The following is a 27,186-nucleotide window of genomic DNA, read 5'->3' as shown; positions in this document are numbered from 1 at the left end:
CCGCAAAGTGGACACATCCTATGACTACCTTCCATTCTTCTCTTATTTGGAGAATGATAGCTCATGCATTACAAAAGTGAAGTACAGGAGCAATATCTAATATTTGGAACTGGGTCCCCCAGGGGTGTCAGTTAGGCAACATGCATCCAAACACTACGTGTGCACTCTCTAGAGATCAAACTGCCCAGTAAAAAATTCTCTCCCACCTTCACCTGGAGTGTTGGCACCATCCATCTTCCTGACCACATCTTGACGACGCCACAGGCAATGTTAGGACTACAGTAAATGCGCGTGGGTGAAAGCAGACACCAAGCGATGTGTTAATCCCCAGGTAGCTTAGACAGAGACTGTCTGGCCTCGGTGGAAGCAAGAGTAAGAGGGAAAACGATAGAGACCAATCGCATGCACTTTATTGGGCAGACAGTCAAGTGACAGAGACAGGACAGACCACCACCGTGTAGGACGGGACAAGTAATACTGATCGGTCAGTCGGTTAGTGAGACTGACATTGTGTACGTTCCTCGATGATCTGATGACACGTATTTGCAGTGAAACATGATTTACAGGGCGATTGGTAGATCAGCAGACTGCTGCTGCGGAGCAGCGCGCGGAACGACTCGTGTCTTTCGTCCGCGCATTGCCTTACTCAGTTTTCTTCGGATGAAAAGCGTCGTGCAAGTGACACGGTTAATCTAATGACACTAGTTTGTGTATTAGAGTGTAAAGAATACAAATCCCTAAAGGCTGGATGACACAGTGGCAGGGTACAGATGAAATTTTTGCGTGTTTTCGTATAAGATTAACCACCACACTTCTCCTCTGTGTACGGTCTTGCAAACTGAAGAATATGAGATGGTATGCATGCCACCATGTAACATTTCTGTAGCATTTGTCATGCCTCACTCATACAGGCACTGTCCTCTTGCCACTGCATACATGTTAGTATCGCAGGTCATAGTCAACAATTGGTCTGCATGCACAACCAACACACTGAGGAGTGTGGCATTAACCACTTCATGTTGTTGGACATGAATAGAGCCTGAAGTTTTAGGGTTTGTACCCCGAATTGAAGGTTGCATCTTTAGGGTGAAACCCGATTTTTACCCGGCAAATCGCCCTCACTGAGACGTCTGTAGGCATGCACAATAACTCGTTTGGCAGCAGACGCAGTTACATCACCATTTGTACCGAACGGGTTCAGTTAGTTTGAGTAACTGAGCCCAATTTCCACCCGAATTTAGCGTACTGAAAGTTTTTTCCACCCGAATTTGGATGAATTTAGAGCGCATGTTTATGTACCAGATTTTTACTTCCCGAATGTAGAAAAAAAAAAGTTCCCGGAAACTTCAGGCCCTAAACATGAACCGAGGTGGTGGTGTTAAAGATTTTGGCAGGCTTTGTTTAGTAATTGTGCTTAGCTAGTATATTGGCAGGAACTGCAAATTTTGCTGCTTCAAAGCAGCAGGCTGCTGAGACAGGACACCAACAATATGAATGACAGGGACTGTGATGATACACGGATATGGCACATGTAAAAACACTTAAGAAAGTGGGCGCAAAGTTTCTTTGACTTGCAGTCTACCTCTATACGGTATACACTTCGTGAACAATGACTGACTGCACAAATTGTGATTGTCTTGCATGAAGGTTGCGTTTACTAAGTAGAGGGGAAAAAGAATTTCGGTTTATCGCGTTCATTTCTGTACTCAGAATTGACTGACACCGTGGCGTTTGTTAAATTTCAATGCGTTGATAACTGCTAATTTCAGTCCTCAGGTATGAAAGGTGATGCCCGATGAGCTGACAATTTGGATAACATAATAGCAGTGCTAGAAAACTGTTTCTCGAGAAAGTCAGAGCAATGGGAGACGCACGAAAAACAAATGTGACCCAGCGGCTCAAAAAGTGACGCGTTTGCTTTTCCGTGTCGCCCATCACTCGGCGTTTCGCAAGACGCAGTTTGTCCACCAGCTCGCCCGCATCTACACCGTATTAGTGTCTAGAAAACTGTTACTTTTTGAACGGGACTATGGCTCGAGAAGCAGCAAATGATGGAAGAGGAATATAGCCTATGGAAGCACTGGGGAGAGGCAATGCTTTGTTATCATTGGGTAAAGAGTTGTTAGGCTTAGTAATATCCTTTGGCCTCGGCACATCGGCCTTCAGCGTCTCGAGCGTGGGTACTTCGATCTGCGTACCGCCAACGTCTGAGACGCCCTCTCTCGGTCCAGCGTTAGGGAAGCTTGGCAGAGGTGGCACTCCCACCCCAGTTATTGGTGCTTCTGTAAAACCAAATGTCGGGACTTTTGAAATTTGGAAGTTTGGCCGATGAAGTTCTTGGCCATTCGCTACTGGCGTCCCACGATCTAGTGTTGTTTCAACTGGGGCTTCTTGAGATTCTGGCACGTTAGTACCAGATATGCCAAAGTTGGGCTGGTGTAGGTTTGTTGCTTCGAGTCCTGTCTTGGGTTTCGGAGATTCAGCTTCGTACACAGGCGGTTGGATTCTAAGGTGTGTTTGTGGAGTCCTTTCACTGAAGAAACCTCCAGAGTATTGAATCCCACTTTGTTGAGGCGCTTGCTTTGGTGGCTCCAACTGAACTGCCGGCCTGAAGAAGTATCGATGTGTTCTGGGAACTAGTGCAGATAATCTAGGGACCTGTGGTGCTGGTACACCAAGGCTGAAGAACGAGTGTCCTACAGGTCTTGCGCTTGGTAGCCTGCGAACTTGCAGCTCTGGGTTTTGCTCTGTTAATTCCGGTGTCGCTGAGCCTAATGCCTTATTTGTTTGTACTCCTGGGCTTTCCGCTGTTACCGTCTGTACATCTCGTGGCCCTTCTCTGAAATTTGTCTCTGTTGTTGTGGGTGCCTCATATTTATGCACGGCTGGAGTTTGAGTAGCTATCGTTCCGTCGTACGTCTGTGTTCCTCCATTTATCGCCGTCTTCGGGACATCTGGGTGTACCGTCGTTGCCCTGCCTGTACCTGGTCTGGCATTGAAGGTTAGGCTTGGTGTGTGATATCTTTGCCCTTCTGGGTTTAGCGTCGTAGATCTGTGTGCCCCCTGCTCCAATGTGCCAGAGTTTACTGCTGTCACCTGCGGCTTGGTGTCTTGCGTGGTGTTTACGGTTGACAGCACAGCATTCGGCACACCGGGGTTTAGTGTCTCAAGCCGTGGTGCCAGATACCCTTGCTCCTCTGTATTTTCTGTCGTAGTTCCAGGAATGCCAGGGTTAGGTGTCTTATCCTGCGGAACATTGTACAACGGGACACTGGGACCTCGTGTTGTCACTGTGGACTGCTCAAATTCAGTACTAGGGTAGAAGGTTGTTGCACCTGGTGGAGTGTATGTTTGGACGTCAGGGTCTAAAGTCGTGGGCACGTCCAACTTCTGCGTTGTTACTCCCGGTGCTTCATATCTTTGTGCATCCGTATTTAACGTAGTTGTCCTTGGGTCTTCAAATTGGGAAACACCAGTCGCTGGAAATGTTACTCCTGTCACCTGATCTGTTGGACTTCGTGTCACTTGTCCTGGAGACTCGGGCTTAACAGTGCCGGAATTTAGAGCCGCTGGTGTCGTTGCCTCGTGCCCCTGCACATTTGGTGTTGTCAGCCTTGGGGCTTCAAAACCGTTTGTATGTGAACTGAGGGAGGTAAATCTAGGTATCACATATTTCTGCTCTTCAGGGTGCAACGTCGTTAGTAAGGTAACCGGGACTGTTGGTGCCTTCCTGTTTTCAGCATCTGGTTTCACAGTTCCTGGATGCTGCTCTTCAGTGACCTTTTCTTCATTCAACTTAGAAGCATCTACGCCTTGGTTATTGCGGAGGTCCGGTTGAGACTTTGCCGAAGTCGACACTGTTGTCTCCGTTCTGGGAGCTTCGGTATAAGACGTACTGGGATTTGGAATTCCAAGTTGCATTCCACCATATTCTGGAACTTTGAACTTTGGCTGATCAAACCTAGGAATACTGCTAAGTTTTGCTTCTGCAGCGTTCCGCGTTCGTCCAGAGACAATACCACGGGGTGGTATGTGCGTTCCAAATTTAAACCGGAACGCTACTGGAGGGTGAGGGGCGACAGGTTCTGGTGTTGCTGATGTGATCGGCTTTGGAACCTCAGTTGTTGGTGACTGAGTCTGCACTTTGTCAGGTGTCCTGAATGATATTGGAGGGTGAGTGTAGAATGTGATTGGCTTTGGTGTCACTAAGGTGTCACGTTTCGGAACCTCAGTTGTCGTCACAGACTGAGGCCGCCCTCTAGGTGTCTCAGACGTTGGCGTTACGAAGTACTGTGTGTTAGTTACTTGCGTTAAATGCTTTGCGACATCAACCTTAGGCACGTCAGACTTTGTTAGTTCGGCTTTTGGCACGTAAGGGCCCGGCCCTTGATAATTTTGCGTTTCAGAATTGAATAATTGCGACTTTGGCGCCTCGTGCTTCGGCGCTTCAGTCGTGCTACTGACCGGAGGTGCTACCTGCAGGGGAAACAGAGGCCAGTGTCAAACCATAGCTGTTACTATATAAGAAACATATAAACAATGTGCAAGCCATTTGATGTACTACTGCAATACACAATGGCTGGAGTGGTTTTGGCGATATGTCCATTGGGTGCTATCTCCAAGGTCCTCCTCAAACTGGGTGTGTAAAATTATTAAAAGTGATGCTGCATAATGTAACAGGGGTCATGCTACTACAACACAAAACAACACATGCAGAACATGCAGATCATGTGAACACACTAGCTTACGTTAGCCAAAATTACATTATGGGGTGACCTTTGGCTGTGATGTACACACATGAATGGCAAGACAAACCACATGCACACGTACATATATTGCCCTTTGGTCTAATACTGATAGAGTTAGGTGGAGGTTATCGTCCCTCACCAAAACATCACTTGAATATGTGAGTGATGGGCATTAATCGTATTGACAAGCAAGCTAGACGAGCTAGGCTCACCTGCTGTGGCTGTATTTGTACCATTGACTAGACTTAGCTAGGCCGGTGTAGAAACGAAAACATTGTAAAATTGAAGCATCATCAAAGTTGATACGTAAGAAATCACAACCGACAGTGATTGCGTGTTGACTAAATGGCCAGTTAAAAACCCTGCTGCTACTCCCTCTGTATCAATTTGAGCCCGTTGTAACTGCCATGCTGTCTCGCTCGGCACCACGACACCTACAGGGGCTGCGTCTCGTATATTGCTTTCGCCTTGTGGGCAGTAAGGGCTATAACAGCCTTACTAAGACAAGCAGAGCTGACAAAAGACAAGCCAGTCCATTCCGGCTATGAACGGGTGCTACATTGGACCGGATCTCTCTCACAAACACAGCTAGATCCCGCTCCCAATCTTGCGGAAACTCCTGGTCATTATAACTCCCTTCCTCACGGCGGTCGGGTTCCATCGTATCCCCATCCTTCGAACGACCTTGTACCGTTGCCTCAGTGGCGTTCACTGTACCATTACCCAGCCGAGTAATTACCGTAGTCGTAGTGAGACCGTGATGGTGGGACGTCGTTGGAAGTGGGAATGTCGTCTCCGGTGGGTTGTACAGGGACTTCATCGTGACATTGAGGACAGCGATCTGCTTATCGAGCACAACAAAGTCCTGCCTCGCTGTGTGGTAGCCCGGTGCTGTTACCTAGAAATGTCAAATGTACGCATTACGTATGGGTTGACGACCTCAAATCTTGACTGACGGACCTCAATGGTGTAACGGCCAGGCCTCAAGACGCGCCAGTATTCACCCTTGGATGTTGTTCGGAAGCCAATGTGGCGCCCATTAATCTTGAGGAATGCTTTTGGAACAGGATTGGCGTTTTCGTCTTGCACGATGCCTCGAACGCCTGCAAGGTTCGTTAGAATTTTAAGCCTCTTGGCCCTCGCAGCTTGGGAATGCTCAGTATCGGATGCAGTTCTGCTAGTATTTGCCGAGGCTTTTGACTGACCCTTGTGAACTTCTCCGATGAAAGCGAGGAGTGACTTGCGGTTGTCGTCCCAGAAACGGAGGAGTTCGTGCTTTGGAGGGAATTTGCAGCAGGAAATTTCGAATGTCACTTCCATGCAGCCCTCCCAGATGTAATTGTAGTCCTGCATACCACCTCGAGAGATGAAGAAAGGAATAATATATTATGAAACGCCTAATGAACTTGACTAATGAAGCTCATTCTCTTATGAGACCTTACCGGCAAGGGGATACCAGGCAGCCCCGTTTGTCGTTCCATTGGTAAATGACTGCCGATCCGAAGAGCACGGTGTTCCAAGGTACATGTAAGCGTGATTGAATGAGTAAACTCTGGCAAGGTGCTGGAATACGTCGTCGTCCGGTGTGACTGATGCTTTGCTGTACGAGTAGTACACTAAGGAGAAGGGTAGAACGTTTGTAATGAGTATTTTATGGTTTGGCAGCAGCTTCGATATTGTTACACGTGAAAGATACGATGTTCAGAAACAGTGCAAAAGCAATTTCTGCATCTCATACACTGACTGTGTACAGGTGCCGTCAGACTTATAGGGAAAGTTCGCTCCTAAACGAAATGAAATAAATACTTCTAGCAGAAGCATGCGAGTAGAAACAACTCCCATGCGAACTCCCGAAGTCCACGTGTTTCCACTGGCATCGCCTGAGGATCGCAGCAACGCGCGACAGAGTAGACCTCTACCCGAGAAACGTCATCATGATGTTGGTAGACACACCGAAACAGATTTGAAGGGGAGGGCTGGGTTCCACGAACACGAACGGGCGCTTGTTCGCTGCCTCCTATTGAAAGAAAAGATCGACAGAAGGTGGCGTCCCGTTCAGGGACAATCGTAATCCCCACAAGACCGTGGCTTTCGGACGCGACCTTGTTCTGTCCTAGCTTCGAGAGTAGTTCAACTCTACCAAATTGGTGGCGCTGTCGAACACTATGACGTCGTTTGTTTACGAACAGGGAGAGGTCTATTTTGCCCATTTTGTTGGGGACCCGCACCCAGGGGGAGGAGCAAGCACGAGAACCTCCTCATCGGTTCGCGTGACGTCACCTTCGGTATGGTCACGTGTCAGCATCCTCTCCAACACCGCCTCGTCACGTATTATATCTGCAGTGGGAGCGACTGAAGCAAAGTCTGGCACCACGGGAACGCCCCCATGTCGTCACAATGACGTCGCGCACACGTATCTCCGCGCGGGAATTTCAGTGCGGGGATCTGCCAACTACAGCGCCCTTTCTGATGCAGACGACAGAATTCAGACGTCTGCAGAGTATCCTCCCGTCACGCAGTACAGACAGACTACTGCAGATTATATATCTCTGTACACCCTGTGCTTACCTGCGTTGGGAGAATTGTCATACGGGTACGACGCTACGACGGCCCCTCCGTGAAGATTGCCGGACAGCACAAACGGGATCTGGTGGATCCACTTGCGTACAGCCGCAGTCTCGGGTTGCTCCTCCTTCGTCTGTTTCTTGAAGTGATCGGGAAAGTTGCGGTTGAGATCAACGCCCCGCGCATTGTACCTGGGCAAAACGATGGAGCGGTGAATAAGCCGTTTCGGCAAAGAATGTAGGGGCAGGTGCGTACATACCTGCCGACCGTACCGGTGCAGGCACCTTCCTTGGAGATCTCGTAGCCATCGGGGTTCATACTGGGCATGATGTGTATCCGCGTGTTATCTAGCAGGTATCGGATATAGGGGTCCACGTGGTAGCGCGTTAGTAGGTGGGCAATTAGGTACACCATCAACTGTCGACCTACTGCCTGCAACAACATCAGAACGTGATATATATATCACAGTGTCGTCGCAGTTAGGTATTGTATCTCAGTTGTAAGCTACAGGCCCGGACTCAAAAAAAGGGGCCGTTCGGATGTCCTGCCTGAATCCCAGCAACTTTGTCATCACCTTGCACGTGCAGTGTATGCAGCATGCTGTGTGACACCACAGACCCTCCCCCACCCCGAAAAATTCCTGGACCTGCCCTAGCCTATCCCATACTTTTCCACACGACATGCAATATATGAACTACGGACCATGCTCAGTAAGGTATCAACATGACTATACTGGTGTTCACCAATAAGCGTCAGTTAAATTTTAGTCTATGTGCCACGGGCTAAGTATCATAAAATTAATTTCTAGATTTGATAAGCATGATATGCCATAATGGTGTATAATCTGGCACATGTCTGGCAACATTGGTCCTGAGAGATCGATTTCCGTTTCCTCACCACAGCTGCCGGCAGTCTTCCAACGTGGGGCAGAGAGTGGAGACCGCGAAGAGCGCGCGCGCGCTGTTGAGCTCGCGGTTCGCGTCACCTCTCTTGGAGAATCCGAAACTATAAAGTTTTGCGGGTTCTTCCGAAAATTCTCGGTAGCGCGTTCGGTTCGCCGAGGGCATTTTCATTTCACTATTTCCATCTACTATAGAAGATGACCACGTGTCGGAGACAGTGCCCCCATCGCGCGCGAAACTGGTTTCCTCGACAGCCTTACTTTCGCTGCACAAATGAGACCGTGCGCTGATCAACTCAAAAATAGAATGCCAGTAACAAAAACGCGTCATTCCACTTTGCGGGTCGCGATATTCAGCAGTGACCCGAGTATATACCTCATTGCCGTGCATGTTGGCCACGTATTTCACGCTGGGCTTCAGCAGACTGTCCTCGTCAGGTCGATGCGTGACAAGCAGAACCCAGAGGTCGCGACCTGAAATTATGCGTGACACGAGAGTCAGAGAAATAGTCGCAGCGTACATACGAATCATGTGAAAGCAACTGTTACGGGGGTTGTGCACACTATGATTAAGGGATCTCTTCTCGTTCATTGTTCAGACGCATTATGCTTAAATTATCCGTGTGGTACGCCTTATAGACCATTGCATCGGGTCGATGCAACACGCATGCCGTTATGGGTGGCTTAGGTCTGCTGCAACAGGTCACGGGGTCAGGTTCATGGCAATCGTGATGTTTTCGCTTGATGCTACGTACTTTCACAGTCTACGTCCATCATGCAAAGCCAACAAGCCCAAAGATTTGCTCCGCACAGCCTGCTTCCCAACATGCCTATGTGCACTCTTAGAAACGAACTTCACCGCTCAGCACGCTCCTATCCAACCATCATCACGAATCATATCGTTATCTGCACTGATTTGTTGGAAACGAGAAGGCGTACGCCTCTTTTGTGACAATTACGAACAGCATAAGTGTCACAAAAAAGGCGTACGCCTTCAGTTCTCAACAAATCAGGGCAGATAACGATATCATTCGAGATGATGGCTGGCTAGGAGCGTGCTATGTGGTGAAGTTCATTCTTTAAGAGTTCCAGCCAATCACCGTAGACGATTTCAAACACAGGCTCTTATTGGCTACCAGCGGGTGATGTCGGCTCGGCCACGGAAAGTACGGTCGTACCCGGGGCGTGAGTCGTGACGTTGCCCACATACGTGAGGCCGACAACGGCAAGCCCTATCACCACCACCACCACCACGGTCGTGATTGGCGGACTGTTAATGACTAAGTGACATCGCAGGGCTTTCTTTATCTAGGCAGTGCTAGTTTAGCCTTGACGGCGTTGACCGAACCCGAACTTGAATTGACAAAAAAGAAAAAAGAAACTAAACACAGCAAAAACATGAAATCGTAACTGCCATCGTGAAGGTGTCATTTCTTTCGTTTTTTAGTCCAAAAATCAAGACTGTTTCCGTAGTCTCCCGGTGTCGACGAAAGGCACCGAAACATTCACGTGGTAAACGGAACAAGATCATATCAGCAAAACGTTTCGCTCCAAAGTACAAGGAGCAACAACGTGCATAAGAAGCATATATACGATAATGAGATCTGAAAATCCGTGCCGGAAGTAGTAATTACGAGCCAAGCCCACTTTTTTAAGGGGGATTCCCGTAAACAAAATTCCCCCTTTTGATCCAGCCAAATTTAGCGCAACAGATCCGTTTCGTCGCCAGTGGAACAAAGAGGGAAATGTATGTCAACCGACTCAAAGCGAAAGCTTACCTTGCACGGACTTCCCAGCGCTGTAGAGCCGCGTGAAGTCCGGGTAATTCCTACTAACGTTCTTGAGGAAAGCCGTCATTTCGTCGTGGTTATAGTATTTGTACTCTTCACCAGCTGTCTGTCCTCTGACGTACCTGACAGCGGTCAGGTACAGGATTAGGAGCACCACCATAAAGGCAGAGGCGCAGAGGCTCGCTGGCTTCATGGTCCTCCCTGTTAATGGAAGGCGGGACATGCTCGATATTGGTGCACACACCGCTAGAATGTGTTTTCATGCAGATCGCTTAAGAATAGCAAACTACTAATTTGTTCGCTAACCTCTCGTTTAACCCGTAAACACGCATGCCTATGTCACTTATCAGCATGGTCTTGGCGCGCTATATAGCCTTGGTAGCTTATGTGCCATAAAAAAATCAATCAATCATCATCATCTTGGCATATCGATTGATTAAGTAACGTGATTGGGCGAAAATCAATTGTCTATTCAGGCCCCCTTCGATTTCTTTCCTATTCGATTCTTTCCTTTTTATTCCAGCTTCAGGCACATATGCCGTCAATGATAGAGAGAGCTGCTACAACGTAACTGTAATAATGACACCATCCTCCCCACTTCTTTTTTTTTTCTTCTTCTTTTTTTGCAGTCCTCTGTGCTTGCGGTAAACCACTGGCGAAAATACTTGTCATTCGCGCGAAAAGTACACGTTTGCGAACACTTGGCATATCTGTGGTACTATACTCCATTGGTCTGAAGTCAAACACGTGCGCAGCTCCACCAAAATGGTGGGAAACCTCCTCTTCCACTTCCCCTGCATTTATCCCGTGATGCTCTACGATGGAGTTGTATATCTGCTGCTGCTGCTGCTAGATGTCCCTGCCCATCTCCATCCGCTTCTCTCAGTTACATTAGCGTTTCCATTGACCGGTGGTGACTACCGTTAATTAGAGTTTTCGTAATTGATTGATTGATTGACCGATTGAAAAATAAAAAATTATGCGGAGTCGGGTCAGGCTACTCCAGAACACGTGAATACAAAAGAAAGTAGAAACACAGAACATGCGCAACCACAAGATGACCGAGAGGCATAACAAAGAACAAGCAAGGTCCAACTATAATGAACGAGTCTAGTAAATGATATAATTGTTCGTATGACCGTTGACTAAATACACCAACAGCACTCAGCGCACTGCACAATGCACTCTGTCCTTCGGACAGTAGTCGAGAACCACAGAGACTTCAGTGGGTGTTGAGAAGGTCACACGATTTCAAAAAGTGGATAATTGCGTGTAGAGTTTTTCTTTTTTCTTTTAGTTCATTACTTTCCCTAAGTTCCTTTCGTTTTGCCTCTGAGGTCTTGGGGCATTAGTGGGGAATTTAAAAGAGGAGTCATCGAGACTCTGCGATATATTAATGGAACATCGTTATGCACGAAAGCAGTTTCTCGCGTGGGACGCTTTCACAGTTTTATCCTGCCGACAGGTTAAGTTGAGGGAAGTGGCCGGTGCAAGCAGTCATAACGCGCTCGATAGTGCCGGATCTTCCGAGGTATACGACCACGATGCTTGCGGAAAAAACTGTTTTTGCGGGTGCGTAGCGGAGCAAGGCGCCTCTGGATAAAACCAGACATGCACTACTGCGCAGTAAGCCTTGAAGCGTGGACCTTGAAATTCATGTGCAGTACGACAGGATAAGTGCCCTAGGCACGTAGTGTGTACATTGGAAGGAACGTCAGAAGTGCAAGAGGTCAGTTTTGTGACCAATCACGAAATAAAAGTGAAATTTCCCAGTCCAGTTTTATACTTGCAATGGACGAAGCCTCGTGAGAGATCTTTCGGTAAAGATAGTACGTCTTCTGGGAACTGAAGGATTAGCCCTTCTTGAAACTTGTTCGTATTCCGCAAGACATCCGCGGTGCAGAGAAAAGAGAGAGAGAGAGAGAATTGAAACAATGTAAATGTAATATGGCAGTCGAGATTTTCGATCAGAAATCAATCTGGTATTACTCTTTCAGTTGACTGACATCATTTGCTCATAATATAACTTATCTTCGCCATATCATTTTCACAGTTTTTATGAAGACAGAATTTAATTGAAGAAGGCAATTTCGTGAGGCGTTTTTCGCGCCCAGTCTCCTTAGACCTTTTCTTGCTTCGTTTGCGGCCTTGCTGATTTTTTTTTTTTATCAGTTAGAAGATAAAATGGTTCCCCTGTCCCACACATCGGTTACATTACAGTTGCTTATTCCACTCCATTCTGCCTTTTGTAAGAAATATAATAAAAACGAACATAATCTGCGAACAAGGGAAAGGCGTTATGATGGTGACCTGGGCCATTGCCTTTCCGTTTTTACTTTTTCTTTTCTTTTTTTCTGGTTCACTTGTCTCTTGGCCATTTACTCGTTGTGTCTTATATGTTGGGGGCGAGTGCTTCATGCTGGAGATAGAAGATGTCACAGCGCTTGCGTGAACTCTGCCCCATCCATCTGTGAAATGATATCGTAACAAGAAGCGCAGCAGTGTACGGGGTAGATTGCAAAGACGCGAAGGAAAGGCATAACCCTACGACACACCGCACGAAACACGTGTTTGCAAAGGCCTTGACATAAAGACCTATTGCTACTGTGCATGCTCGAAGGGAGTGAGACGCTATGTCATTACAGAGTTACCACAGCCGTTGCGTCGCTGTGCAGAGGAAGATCAGCCTGAGGCCATTTCAGACCGTCCATCATTACGACATAGCGCTTTTACGACAGGTGCCTTACTGCAATCTGATCCACTCTAATGCACCCGAGTAGTTCTAAGAAAGCTTTCTAACGGCTTGGGATGGGCTTTGTGAGACACGCCTTCAATGTAGGAAATCATTGGTCACACTACTTGTGGCGAGTAACAAACACAGTTGCCTTTATCATTATATTCCATTAATAGACCCAGAGAGAAAATCGTGAGTGAGCGGGAACCCCCGTTCTTCCTCACTCACGGGGGAGGGGGATATTGTTAACTGTAAGCGCGAGGCGAAAAGTTTATGCACTTCGCAGCTAAGTATATGATTAACATGATTCCTATCAGTGCCCCGTAATTAACGCGATTACTTGTAGTTTACAAAATTATTTAAATGAAGATACCACGTGGGTGCCTTCAACTTCCTTTTGACTCTCTGTTGTTAGAACTCGAATCCATATTAAGCACGCAGTCTGTTTTCTCGGCGGTTCTTCGCATTTTGCTCAATATACTGCTCTTCTGTGCTATCACGCGCCAAAGCGAAATCCAGCTAAAATTGTACAGAAAATGTATTTGCGTGTTATACATACTAAAATCATATTTATCTGACTTAAAAAAATAAAAAAGACGTGTAAATATTTGCTTAGATGACAAACAGAAAACTAAATACGGAGGTGTCAAGGGATGTGCGCGTGGAGCTCGGTCTGGAAGCAGACGACAAACCTTGCAGACGACAGATTAGACGAGGTTCTTGTCGTCTGCTGCTGTTGTTCGGCCTCTTTTCGTGAAAAATCATTCGCTAGTGTCACGTCACTAAGTGGCTGTTTCCGAAGCGTGCGCGTAAAGTAGACGGATCACACGTTCAGCGACGACAGAAACTAATCGTAAGTTCGAGGAACAGTTTTATATGCTCCGCAAACGTGAATGGATGTGGCAAGCCGAACTTTCGTTTTAAAATTTACGACGGCAAATCAATTTCAAGCACGCTGAGTTCGCTGTAGCGGAGAACCTATCAAGGTGAGATAGACGACACGAGATGGGCGTTCCTTCAGACGAGATGGAAAATTGGCCGCCTGCGCTCCCTTTCTGAAAACTGTTTTCAGGTTAGCAGAGCGAAGTAACGTCTTCTATGCCTTCCGAAGAACCGGTACGCAAACGTGAGATACTCGTGCTCAGCGCTTCTACGTATTTCATCCGCGTATAGCGCTCGCGTCCTTGTACACATTAGAGCTTTTATCGGCATGAGCCCAAACCCAGGGGTGAACGACCACAGTTAATCAGCATCTTAAAAAATATAAACTGCGAAGGCAGCGAGACTTTTGAGACACAACGGAAGAGTTACGATTGGCGGATGAATACACTGGGCTGTCGTATACGTGATATTAAAGCGCTTGCTCGATAGGGCCAACCACGGTTTGGTCTCTTCTGCTGCACCGAAATTGTGTAATCACCGCAATAATAATGTAAAAATTAAACGGCTTCACAGTTCGTGAAAAGACTTTCAATAAAAATCTGGTTGCATTTCGAAAATAGTTTAGACAAAAATTTATGCCGAAATATGCAGCTAATTCTTTTGTTGCTCGTTTTTTTTATAATTGTATTGTAGCTTTAACCTCTCGCAAAATATGTCAAAAAGTAAGTCCAAGTCACTTCTGACGCACACTTTAAAAAAAATCATCGTTAGCATTGCGAGCCAGCTGCGACTAAAGTTAAAATAGTTTTTTTTTTTCCACTCTGTGATGCACGGAGCTGGAACGGTTCACATATCTGGTAATAATTCTGCGCAACACAAACAAAAACATATGCGTGCTCGCAAAAACATACGCAACGTTTCCGTTGCGTAATTTTTCTACAGTTATGGGGTTTTACAGTAACGTAGTGACACGGAGTACATTGATTTTCTTTACGCATTGGGTAGACTGCACACCATTGGAGTAGAAAAATTAAAATGCTGACGTCGCGCGCGTAGCAGGCATTCTTCGCATTCCAAATTCCTGTACTGGAAAAGATGTCCCAATACCTCTTAGCGGCGCACGGGAAATGTCGCAAAGCTTGCACATACGCATTGCTAATGCTTTGAAAACCACAGCAACTGCATATCTTGACACTATTCACTTTGACGCTTGCAGAGATCTTTAACGTTTTTGAAGGACTCGCTTCGTTCACACCTTGAGGTCCTCAGGCAACACGAAAAAAAAAAAAAAAAAAAAAAGGAAAAGAACGAGAAAGAACCGAAAGAGTACATGGAAAGAAGGTGTCTGTTATGATAAATATTTCAAAACCACATTTGCGTACTCCAGTAGACATTGGACCAGTACAGGTACTTGCATCTCGCTTGCCCATATCCAGAGTGTCGCACCGAAACGATGTTTTTATATCGGTTCGGTTCAGCTCCCAGATGGCGCTAGTAATTACGGTTCAGTTCCGGTTCAGTTCCAGCTAAAAATTACGGTTAATTCCGGTTTTCGGTTTCGGTTCGGTTCGACGCTCTGCCCGTGTCTACGCGATTTTATCTTTCATCTCCTAATTTGGTGCCTGCACAGTATAGGCTTCAGTTAGTGAATGTGGAGAGAAGGAAAGCGAAAGTTGGAATCGAAGTTTGCTTTTTGCTCTGTACCCACATCCGATCTGCTTTCAACCTACACTCGTGCAGCTCGGCCCGATGCTGACTTTGCTTCCGGAAACAACGATAATGGCATTGAAGTGTTGTCGGTGTACGCCGTCCCGCGAAGCATCGTGCACTTTGAGAGCCATACATAAGCCGAACGATATCGCTGAGATGAACATAACGTTACTGGGCACGCGTGTATGTTTACATTATGTTTATGATCAGAATATATTAAATATACAGTGGCATACGCTTCGTGACAAGCAGGAAAGTAACTCAAAACGAAGATAAGCACGAACTCGAAGTGAAAGGAGGAACAAAAATTATTTTCTAGGTTGACTCCTCCGGCCATGTCACTCTCTCTTTGTCAAATAGAGACATGCAAGAAATATTTGACGAAGGACAACAACAAATAGATCATGACTATAGGTGATTCACCGCTGGAGAGCAGTACACTACCCCATTACACGCGAAACATGAGATGTGAGGTATGAAAATGAAGTTAAAATGACGGAGGACAAAGATCACGTTGGTTCGGAGAACGTGTGCTTTATCACCTGAAAGAGCGCATTTTTCCAAGGAGTCTAAACCCAGTCTGAAACAATAAAGGTTTATTGAAGTCATGTCACAGCCTGGGTTAATTTATCTCCGAGCAGGTGCTATAGGACAACGTGGATACGTTTTACACCTGACTTCGTGAAAGTCAGCCTCAGTGGAAAAGGAGTAAAGGCGAAAATAAAACCGCTTCGCACCTATAGCAGTCGTTACTTTACTATTTCGAGAACACAAGGCGCCCCTGTCCAAATTTTAAGTGCCCCTTTATTTGGCAAGACACCTTTGCAACGTTCCCTCTTTCTTTCGGTCATCTGGTCACTTGTCACACGCAGCATGTGCTGCACCGGAAGTACGAGACATGTCGCACCACAGTAAAAGATGAGGTCATTTCCTCTAATGAAACACGTACGTTCCTGACATTACGAAAGGTTGTCGAACGTCTTCCTGGAAGCGAAGGAACAGTTATAATTTTTCTTCTTTTTTTCCTGATGAATTGTCGACCTTGCTACATTAGCGGTGTGATAGAAGACGCGTACAACAGAAACCATTGAACGTGGTAATTAAAAGGTGATATTATATATATATATATATATATATATATATATATATATATCAGCTATACAAATACTAGAATCATTGAAACGTGATAGGCGGCACTAAACTTTTTCCTGGCGCAACTAGACGAGTAATAACCCAGCATAATCATTATGCTGAAGCAGTGGGATAGTTTAGGGCGAGAAACCATAACTAAGAGATTGATCCTGCGATGCCCAGGGTGTATTACTTTCATAATCTTGACTCGCGATACCACTAGGGGTCACCAGCTGCACAGCGCCACTGACATCGGATACCCGTGCTACGCGACAGCAGCGGTACCAAACTGACCATAATCTTGAAATCACAGCATATCGTCATCCAAGAATGACCGTTCCTCAATTCTTCCCTGCATTGCCGCACTAAAGTCAGTTGATCTGTGAGGAGCAACGGCCTATGATTTTATTGCTAGTTAACCTACCACCTTCGTGACACCAGGTGGTAAATATAATATGGTATACTTAAAATATATATTGTGTATCGTAAAAAAACAAAAAAAGAAGCACTAAGCACCTAATGGAAGGTCTAATGATCTTGATGTCGATAAGGGCGATTCCGAGACAAATGATTTCACCACGTTGAAGCGACATCCTGAGAGAACGAAAGAGCAGAGGATTATCCGATCAAGTACCACGTTATCAATTCCCCCTTCATTGAAATTGCACGGCCATATAGTCCCACACGTTTGTTGAAATAGTCTTCGCCAGCTGATGTGCTAAGGCAATCGTCATGCGATCAAATCTGACAGTTTGGAACACAAGCGATGGAACCTCAAGATAACTCGAAAACTGTACCGCAGACCAGCTGTAACGATATGAAAACGAGAGGACTGAGAGCCGTGCCTATGCATTCAACTTAGTTCACGCTGTGTTCGCTCTCAAGAACACGGCGCACTCTGTCGCGCCACACTTAAATGCTGTCGACCTGATTATTAATTAATAGATAAATAAATAAATAAAAGGCGTCGCGCATAAATTACGAGTGGAAAAGCGGTACATTTTGACCTTCTTGTAAGTTGCAACCCCTATTCGAAATGGGGTTTTTGCTACACCACGGAGCAAGATTTCACGCCTTCCACGTAACATGCGTCGAACACGAGGAGTGGACAAACACCTACCTGAAGCCATGCTATCCGTATTCGCGAGAGCACGTTCGTCGACGGGCACCGCCGTCAGTCCATGCGCCGGCAACTGGTAGTTCTGCCCGAGGCCGAGCGATTCGCTTTTCTTGACGCCCGCCGGCGGAACTCCGGAAGCCACACACTGGGACGCCCGACCGGTTCGAGCGATCTACCACACCGATATACAAGCAAGGGCTGTCGGCTCAATTGGAAGAAGCAGTGTGGCTGCCAAGTTTCGTATGTTATTGACCAATTATTATTTTTTTGGCTTTCATCTCGTTTTCTCTGATTTTGGCTACAAAGGGTTTTGGCATCGCGCGCGGGATGTTTTGTTCAGGCGAGAAAGCGGAGAGGTTGTCCCTCCTCTCAATTCGTACGAAGCGTCAACCATGGGAACATGGGAATCGTCAGGATTTTATTTTATTTATTTATTTTTTATTTTTTAAATTGTCTTTCGTGATAACAAGCTTCTTGGCTCGTGAGCGGTTGAACTCAACATTGGAGGGGGGGGGGGGGTCGCTTTGAGTTTGATGGCTCGGGACTACTACTTTCCCCATCATTTAGGACACACCCGCGTGTGTAATGTCTCATTTGCGTGTGTCATGTGTGTGTGCGAGTGTGTATGTCTCATCTTGTTCATCGTCATCCCACTCATATGTTTACCCACATGCACTGAGGTATGGTTCCGCCATTGTTGCCGTGAATCACCTCATCCCATGGTCATTTATGTAGTTGTTGTTGTTGGGTCTTCAGTGTCACGCTCTTTCTGCAGGCTGTGAATCTTACAAGATTTGCTGTAGCCTAATCCAGTCCAATCCAGTTTGTAAAGAAACATCATTATTGGCCGGCACGCGCGAACAGTCATCATTTGTGCGTTGCAGATGTAGCCTTCACCTATGAGGCACAGGTACAAGCACTATCGTATTTCAGCTCTGTTTCGATCCTCGATGCATATACGCTTACTACGAGCATGCGTACTCACTTTTTAATACATTATATTTCGCTTCATCAAGCACTTCACTAGCACTTCATTAGCATTTACATTTATGATCCTTTGATCCGCTTTCAGTTTCAGGTGCAGGGAGTGTTTGATTTCCTCATGCCCATTGCCTGTGACTTATCCAAACACCCACTCGCCTTCCTCCTTTCCCGTGCACCCCCTAAAGGGGTGCCTTTGTTATTTCAGCGTGTCGGCAATGATATGCATAAAGCTGTTACAAAGTAAGCGCAATAATGCCCCCCCCCCCAAAAAAAAAAAAAAAAATTTTTTTTTGCAATTCTTTTGTGCTCGTGATTCTGGATAAACCACGTGATGTCTGCAGGTGTCAGATACGAATGATTGTCCTGTACATGTAGATCAGCATCAGAAGGATATCAACATCATTAGATACCGTCCAGTAGTCGCTTCCCATTGTTTATTTTTCTTTAAAAAATATTCTATATTATAATGATTTCTGACTTGTTATTCACACCTGCATACCTAGCAAACTCCTCTACGTTGTTGACAAAGCGACTTTCTCTATTACATCAGGCTGTCGTTTACTAAGAACGTGATATTGTCTTGTTTCCCCGCGATAACAATCTTTGCTGTTACATGAAAAAGCTTCCCGCGAAGCCTTTGTTCTGCGTATACTGATATTTATTTTCTTCTGTGCCGTTTTCTTGCTCCTTCAGCAGCGGAAACTGATAATCAGCTCTGAACAGAAGGTTGTCACATCCGCCGTCACATAAACAATGTTCCCCAGAGAAACACAGACGTTCTCCCTCGCCGCCTCAAAAGTCAACGGCTTTTGACTGAATACAGATGAACCAAAGCGCCTGATAACGTGCCGGAAAAAACAGGTGTCCCACGAATTTCTGTTTGTCAGTAAGAGTCATATGTGCCGGTATATGAATACATTTACTTACGAATACTACATACTATATACCGGTATGAATACAATTACTTTAGCAATTGTATTGATTTCAACCAAGCGGTGTATGACGGTGCTGTATGACATTGAGCCAAGGGGTTTAGCACTGACGCCACTGTGAAAGTTGCCCCAGTTTGCATTAATTCGTGTCACTGATCGCGTATTACTGAGTTTCTTTTTAAAGGAGCGGTAGCCTTCGAACCGGACCCCTATAGATGCACAACTTGTCCTTCCCCTTGAGTTTGTCTACTCGGTCTGACGTGGTATCAAGATTGCCGTGAGGACATACCGACGTCCCTGCAGACGGATTATATTTCAAGGGAAAACAAGGAAAACAAAGGGACAGGTGCAGGGTTGGCATATTGAGCAGACTGCTGTCTTCGGGGTTGCTGTTGAAATGCCACTCTAAAGCATTTCGCCGAAACCGACAATCACACAGGGTCACGACGACAGTCAGGTGCTACCGATGTGTAGTACCGCATTTGCCTGCTGTGCGTCCTGGTTCTTCAAATCTTCGAACATGCTGCAAGAGCCATCAACGTCAACCTCCAGATACGAGGGAACATCCTCAATGCGTGCGCAGCACCAGAACATCGCCGAAGGCGTCAGAACATCGGGAATCATAACGCACGACTACATATCGGGGGACAAGCGAGCAAACAATTAGAGGCCTGTGTTGTGCAACGATTCCTCCCCGCTGTTTGTAGATGGCAATCAGGCCATGTCCACGAGACAAGGTCACGGCCCGTAACTCTGGGGATACACCTGCTCGGCGGGATGTGTCCTGACGCTCTGTCCAGGAAGGCTCCGTGGAACCGTGACATTCAAGGTTGAAATCAAGCGACTTTTTAAAGGAGACCTGTCATTTCATCAGAAGCGTTCAAGGATATGCTCTGTCTCCAAAGCTACGGATGGACGCGTCTCTCATATAATGTCAAGCAGCCAGTAAACATGCTCGGGTGACAATGAAAGGATGGCTAAGAAGCAAGCGAGCTGGTGAAGTTGATGCATAATGTAAAACTCAGAGACCAGGGAACACGAAGGGGCAGACACAACACGAAGTGTCTCAGGGTTTTACATTATGCATGCTCGGGTGATTCAGCTGTCAAGGGTGTGAAGACCGTCCCGGGGTCCTAGCGTTGGTACCCGGTCTCCACGTACAGGCCCGTGGTTCAGACCCGGTCGAGGTACATCCTTTTATGTACAGTTTGCAACCGTTAAATGACTGCAATTGATCTCAAAGCAAACGAAACCGATTGCTGTGGTGCCGGCCATGGTCATGCTTCTCTGGGAAAGTAACATCCATTTAATTGTCCATAACAATTAATGGGAATTATCGTGCTTATCGTTATATATGCTGGATTTGAGTTGTACTTCTACATATCTATGGTAGCGTGTTCTCTGAGCGCTATAGAATGGTACCCCAAGCACGACACTGGGTACCCGAGCGCTTTGGGACCCCAAAGAAATAAAGTGTCACCACTGCGCATTGCTCAAAACGGTGCTTGTGTTCTGAGCATGCCCAGTGACGACCCCTGCTTTGAGGCCCCAAACGGGATTGGGCATTCTATTCTAAACTTCTCTAATTTACTAACAACGTTGAGGAGACAACGCGCCAAATCTTTGCTGAGCAATGCTGATGTGTTTTATGGCTCAGAGGCTACGGTTGCATGTACTCGTATATTGGACGGCTGTAACCGTGCAACGACACTGCGTCCGCAGAAAAGGAATATGCTCGTCACTTCAGCCTCGTAACAATTGGAATAGTGCATCTCCTGTTGAGCACGCACTACTTGCTCATTTCAATGGGTCATCTGCCCCGCACAACCTTTTGTATGCGTTCGTAACGCATGAGCTCAATCCTCTCAGGTAACATTCACTTCGTCCGTATATACGTGCACTATGGGAGCTTTTATGCGGACTGCTATTTAATATTCGCCTTTCTTTTTTTCTTTTTAATATTTTAAACGTGAGAGAACTGGAGTATTCATAATGCTCTGTTGCACGAGGAAGCGCTGCGCTGCATCCGCTTTAATTTTAGACTTGAGGCTGGTAGCATAGAATCCCACCGAGGTTTTCCCTCTTTTTCTTTTGCATAGTTCCCCTAGAAGTCGGCCCACGACGCACGCTAACCCCCCCGTCACTCACTCCTACCTGTTGCACTATCTCCACCTGTCGACATAGCCACAGTTTCCGCGCGGTGTTAGCAGATAACTTTTGATCAGAGGTCCCGTGCCACAAAAGCCCGACTGGCAGCGTGCAAAAGTCCTTCGGTTGAGTTTGCGGTGAACGCAGTTTGTGAGAGGCTGAAGGCCAAATGACATTTTTTCTTTTTAATTAGCATTTTATCGACTGTCTTCCAGTGACATACATTTCATTGGCGGCAGCTTACTCCATGACGCTATCTTGACTTCGCCTCAACGCAGTGTTATCGTCGTCTTGTTGCGTGAAGTCTACGCACATTGCTAATGAAGTTGCGACGAAGTACGCTCCGCGATCTCGGTGAAGATGACGTCACAATTTTGACAAAGGGAGCGTGAATGTGTAATACAAAAACGAATGGGTTCCCCCTGGCGGCAATTCGCCAGCGATTATGCCCCGTTACCCACTGGAGGGGTCAAGGTATATGACCTGCCATCTTTGGAGGGCAACGTCCAACTGGCTGCTGCATTGTGTGCTAAATAGGCAGCGGCACAATACAATATGCAGGATGCTCTCGTTGGGCTACCTCTGTACTAGATGTATTGTACTATATTTCTCTTGTTATTTAGTGAGTCCCTAGATTGCGCCAGCTTTCTTTTTTAAAAGTACACTGCGAAAAAATATGGAGCTAGTGCAAAAAGCGGAAGGTACACCACAAATCTGCTCAGTTTTTAGATATATGACCTCCATTCGAATTGTATGTCGTTAAAGTACTCTAAATTTAACGAATAAAAGCTCATTATAATTTATACGGTACATTATTTTACGAGGTTCCTCTGGAGAAGCGTCATTTTGCTCATAGCGTCATTGTTTCAAAGGAACTGTGTATAACTGAATGGCTCTCATGAGAGCTTCTGTAACCCTACTTTCCCGAATAACATCTTTTACCGGAAAGAACGTACTTCCGGTGAAAATTTTCTCGAGGGACATTTCCTCCCCGGATTCCCTTTGGGCTCTGTGGTGTCCAACATGACCCGGACGTAGGATCCGGAAAGAAAAGACCCCCCCGGACACAGCCGGGTTATTCCGGGACGCACATACGTGGTCACTTTCTATTATGGATTTACGAAAAACGGAAAGAAGAATCACTTCCAGGAAAACCGCGACATCCTCGGAACAACGATTTTGTCCGGTCTCTCACGGCATTTCTCGAGCACGCCTGTGGCAGGGCGTATGGTTTTGAAAGTAGGCCGCTAAAACCGAGACCATTATCTCGCGGCGTCCGACGGCACGCAGTCCCCATCAGGATGTACGACTTGACTTGACTCCCCCGCAATCGACGCACATGCATTTGGGGGCACGATTCAGGTCAAACAACCGCTATCCTACAATGAAACAATACGTCAGTGACGGATTGAAAACGGCGCACCATTGACGTGGCACAGAAAAAGCAACAAACGTAAGCTTGGAGTGAGAGAAAGGCATCGGACGATCCTGTGGGAAGCAACAAGAAGGGCTACCCGAGCATGTAGGCCACATAGGGGTGATCAAGGTCAGCGAGCAAGAGTAGCAAGCCATTGGACTTTGGCTGACCACTCTCATCTCGTAACAAGAAGAAGGTCGGCGCTCTTTGAGCCTCTAAAGGTCGAATACCTAAGCGGATTCGTGTGTGCGTCTTGCTTTTCTCGCTTTCGATGCCTTCGCTTAAGTACATACTTCAGTCAGTCTCCTTGACCCTCACTACCCAGTGCAACTACAGCGTCATCGAAGACAATGTAGTGAAACCACTGAATGGTGACTATTCCATTGGTATTGGACACTTTGTGACCAGTAAGTGCATGTGTTTTCCCTTGGTGGATCTCCTCAGTTGAACTCCCTCCCCTCTATACTTCCCTCTGCTTCTTCTGTTTCTTATTCTATTCTCCTCATGAAATAACCTACTGTAAGGATGCTGGGATAGCCAGTCTCACCATGTCGTGACTTACGAGCCCATTTTTTTCTTGCTCCGATCATCATCATCATCATCATCGCTCGTATCGCAAGTACCGTCTCGTAGTCGAAGCAAACGAAAGTGTCATTAGTGCTAAGTACTCTCGCTTCTTCGATGAACAATCTCAAGCATGAAAAGTCGATAACGGTTTCGAGGTTTTTGCTGAGAACTTGCATTCCACTACATAATTTGCTGAAACAATGGTTGATTCGCGGTTTCGCTTTTTACAGGGATGGGAGTGCACTGCACTCCCTCTCCTTGCAGAGCAAAGCACAAGTGAACAAATAAAGTGAGACCTTGCATTACCTACAAGGTTCCTGTATGCTGCCCACGGCTGTCGAAGGCATCTATGATTCCCTCGTGTGGGAATGGCAATAATCCCGCGGCGAGTGGCGAGGCAATGAGAAATCGCCGCGGAGGTTTTTCCCTCGATATGGTGCACACTCACGAAGACGCGGAAAAGACGGATTTCGACAAGAAAGGGCGAAGAGAAACGTTTAAATGCTGCAGATGTTTGTCTAGTGCGTGTTTTATGAGCTGTCCGCGTGTCTGCAGTTTCATGACGTGCAACCTTTTTTAACGGAAAAAAGGATCCCGTTTACTTCCAGCTTATTGCTTAGTTCTTCCAACCTTGACAGCCGTGGAGAACACTAACTCAGTTTCGTTCGTGCATAACTACGCCCACGTTCCATTCATACCTCTGGAGGCGAGACATAATTAACTGGTATATAGCTAAAGAAACAAGGGAAAGGGTGCAGGCTAGCTGGTATAGATCCATGAAGAAGACCGAGAGACACGGACACAGAAGAGAACCTGCGTGTGTCGTCTTCTGTGTCCGTGTCTCTCGGTCTTCTTCATGGTATATAGCTGCTGAAATGCTATAGTGGCCTCTATGGGGTTTCATGTGGCATGACATCATTTCAGGTTAATAACATCACCGAATAACTGCTTTTCGCTTGTGTTAATAACGTAATGATATTTTTGCTTAAACCGCCTTACTCACTTCAACGATTCGAAGACCTGCAATCAGAGAGGTGTACGAGTTCGATTCTTGTCACCTTTCGTGAAGCTGCAATTCACGTCACAAGAAGCGCGGTTGACTAGAAGCCGTGGTCGAGGCACAGGCAGAATGGTTCCGGGACATTTCATCGAACGCTATTTCGTCGAATCGCTTTTTCTTGCGGCAACGTGTGAAATACGCAAAGGGCTCTCCTGACCTAACCTTGGTCAGGCCCTTCGATGAAACGGCGTTCGACGAAAAGGCGTTCAATGAAATGGGCGGACACCATGCAGGTTATTAACCTAAGACGAGGTTGGCTCCATTTGAGACTCAACAAAACAAAATCTGAAGTGGGGATTAGAAAAAGTAAGTCCCCGATCCCACCGTCACCGTGACGCACTCACTCAGTTGCCAGAGTTTGTCTAATCACTCTGCGAGACATGACTGAAGTACAAATCACCTCCACGCTCTGTCTCCACCCTAGTGCCTCAAGGCTGCGTAAGTCGGCTAGTTGATTGAGTGTCAGTGATTATGATGTCCCTTGTGGAGCCTATAAACCTCTTTATGGTAAAACGGGGCAAAGGTGGCGTCATGTGCTCTCGTGCATTTCGATACCTCATTTCATTTGTTCGATCGGCGTTAATATCGTGATGTGGTGTGTGCACCAGATGCGGCGGCACCGTCAAGCGTCCGTGATCGAGGTCATCGTTGTCCTGCTGCGCGGCCTTGGGTGCCCGCGGTGATGGCCGAGGAATTCGCGGACTGCTCGACATCGGAACTTATAGTGTGCATCGAGAGTGCCGTGATGGATCATTACCGTGAGAGCCGTGTTCATTCAGGGACTATATCTTAACTTCCTGCTGTGCAGCGGCTATTGATACAGCAATCTGCACCGGTAGCACATGATATGCGAAAGTGCTAAAGGTGTATATATGCTGTCAATCGCTCTAGAGTTAAGTCGCACCTACATCTGCATATTTTATTGTTCTATCGTCTTCATCATCATCATCATTGTGTATCTTTATGGACGCGCAGCGTATACAACCACAGTGCCAGGGGTTTAAAAAAAATGAGTGGAAGATTAATACGCGATATCAATAAATATGTGACTAAGTTAATTAATCTTGATAAGAATGTATGCTGGATGCATCGCGCATTTTAAGCAGATCAATTTTATTCATTGAAGTGGGGAGATGTATTACTGTCGTGAACCGAACAACAACAGCCTTCAAATAACGCTATGAGAAGATGCACGGGCAAAATATTCCGCTATGGGATTATTCGCGAGGGACGTTTCGGCTCAGGTCGGCAAAATAAATCTACAAACCGACCACTGTGCTGTCGCTTCATGGCCACAGCTTGTCTCGATACGTAAAGCCACGAACCCTATATTGGAGATGAGAGCTGTGATAGTTAAAAAAAAAAAAAAAAAAAAAAAGTATCCACCTTCACTCGTAACCAGACCTTTTAACCAGCTATAGGACCTCCCTGATCCGATCGCAGATTCTGAAGCAGTCGGTGCCGCTATTTACAAATCGCACCAAGTTCTACGGCAACTGTCCCGTATCTGATGAATCGATTAAAGTCACGTGGTCAGACCCCATTTTCTATGCGTGCAACGCACGCGCGGTACACCCCAATCACTCCGAGCTGCATGCTAAATTTCTACCCGTCTGGAAGAAAGGTGATCGTGCGGATAACGGTTTCTCAGAGTTGCTACACATACCGTGACGTAATTGCCAGCAAGTTTCTTCCTACTGGAGTATACTGGATATTTGAACTCAAGAACGGTCCTACAAGAACAGAAACATCCTACGAAAACGATATACGATAAAGGACTATAGACGCTGTCAAGTCAAAGATGTGAACCATTTCAAAGGTGTCATGCGGTTGGATTATTAGGCAGTTTTACTGCATCACGAGGAACTTTACGAAAACTACACGATAAGTGAAGTTATCAAATCGAAGTTTAGCATTGCGACGTCACCCACTTTAAAGAAGCAGGGTGATTGGCTTATCGTGTCTTCGTAACTGTTACCCTGAACACTTTCTGATGTTACTAATCCAAGCAGCACAAAATCTTGGCCCTATATTGGACCGATAATGGCAATACCGGCTCAATATTGGGCCGGCATTGCCAATATTGGGCCAAGATGTTGTGTTGCTTGGATTAGTGACATCAGAAAGTGTTCGGGATAACAGTTCCGAAAACATGATAAGCCAATCGCAAACGATAAAGCTCGTTAGGGGAACCGCCTTCTTGAACACCTTTCGTTTCACTAAAACTCGCAACGCAACTGCTCCGACAGTTGCCGGTTCGTTTCCTCTGAAGCAAATATCAGATAAACGAACAGGTCGCCTCCACGTGCCGCGTACACTCTCGAAACTATTAACCGAGAACACGTTAAATTACTCACCGGAACGCCGAACAGTGTGCAGTAGAGTAATCCGTTTTCGTGCCGCCGTGAGACGCGAACGCGTAACAACACAGCGATAAGTCGGAACGATTCGGTAGCTACCGAGGCAAGCGTCGGACTGACTCTCCAGGAGCCCTACT

The 27,186-nt window shown here is 46.5% G+C and overlaps 2 protein-coding genes across 6 annotated transcripts in view; one reads left to right on the top strand and one right to left on the bottom strand.

Moving 5' to 3' along the window:
• Window positions 1–388: 388 nt before the first annotated feature.
• Window positions 389–27,186, bottom strand: LOC135369663 (mucin-5AC-like). Of its 5 annotated transcripts, none has more exons than XM_064603159.1 (10): window positions 27,047–27,186; window positions 9,993–10,205; window positions 8,591–8,688; window positions 7,573–7,745; window positions 7,317–7,504; window positions 6,191–6,364; window positions 5,954–6,106; window positions 5,709–5,851; window positions 5,488–5,646; window positions 389–4,476 (listed from the first exon to the last, which is right to left on the bottom strand). In XM_064603159.1, the coding sequence occupies exons 2-10, from the start codon at window positions 10,195–10,197 to the stop codon at window positions 2,011–2,013; spliced, it is 3,759 nt and encodes a 1,252-aa protein (XP_064459229.1). In that variant the 5' UTR covers window positions 10,198–10,205; window positions 27,047–27,186; the 3' UTR covers window positions 389–2,010. The 5 variants fall into 5 exon arrangements, with proteins under 5 accessions (XP_064459229.1, XP_064459228.1, XP_064459225.1 ...); XM_064603158.1 differs by lacking the exon at window positions 27,047–27,186 and adding an exon at window positions 23,936–24,125; XM_064603155.1 differs by lacking the exon at window positions 27,047–27,186 and adding an exon at window positions 23,940–24,125.
• Window positions 17,628–27,186, top strand: part of LOC135369672 (uncharacterized) — a 45,485-nt gene continuing 35,926 nt past the window's right edge. The window contains exon 1 of the mRNA XM_064603172.1: window positions 17,628–17,821. Coding sequence (XP_064459242.1) covers window positions 17,643–17,821 — 179 coding nt within the window. The 5' untranslated portion in view covers window positions 17,628–17,642. The remainder of the gene's footprint in view (window positions 17,822–27,186) is intronic.

This window comes from Ornithodoros turicata, chromosome 10 (assembly GCF_037126465.1).
Source record: "Ornithodoros turicata isolate Travis chromosome 10, ASM3712646v1, whole genome shotgun sequence".
In the NCBI taxonomy this organism is placed as follows: domain Eukaryota; kingdom Metazoa; phylum Arthropoda; class Arachnida; order Ixodida; family Argasidae; genus Ornithodoros; species Ornithodoros turicata.
This window is presented reverse-complemented; position numbering and strand designations above follow the sequence as displayed.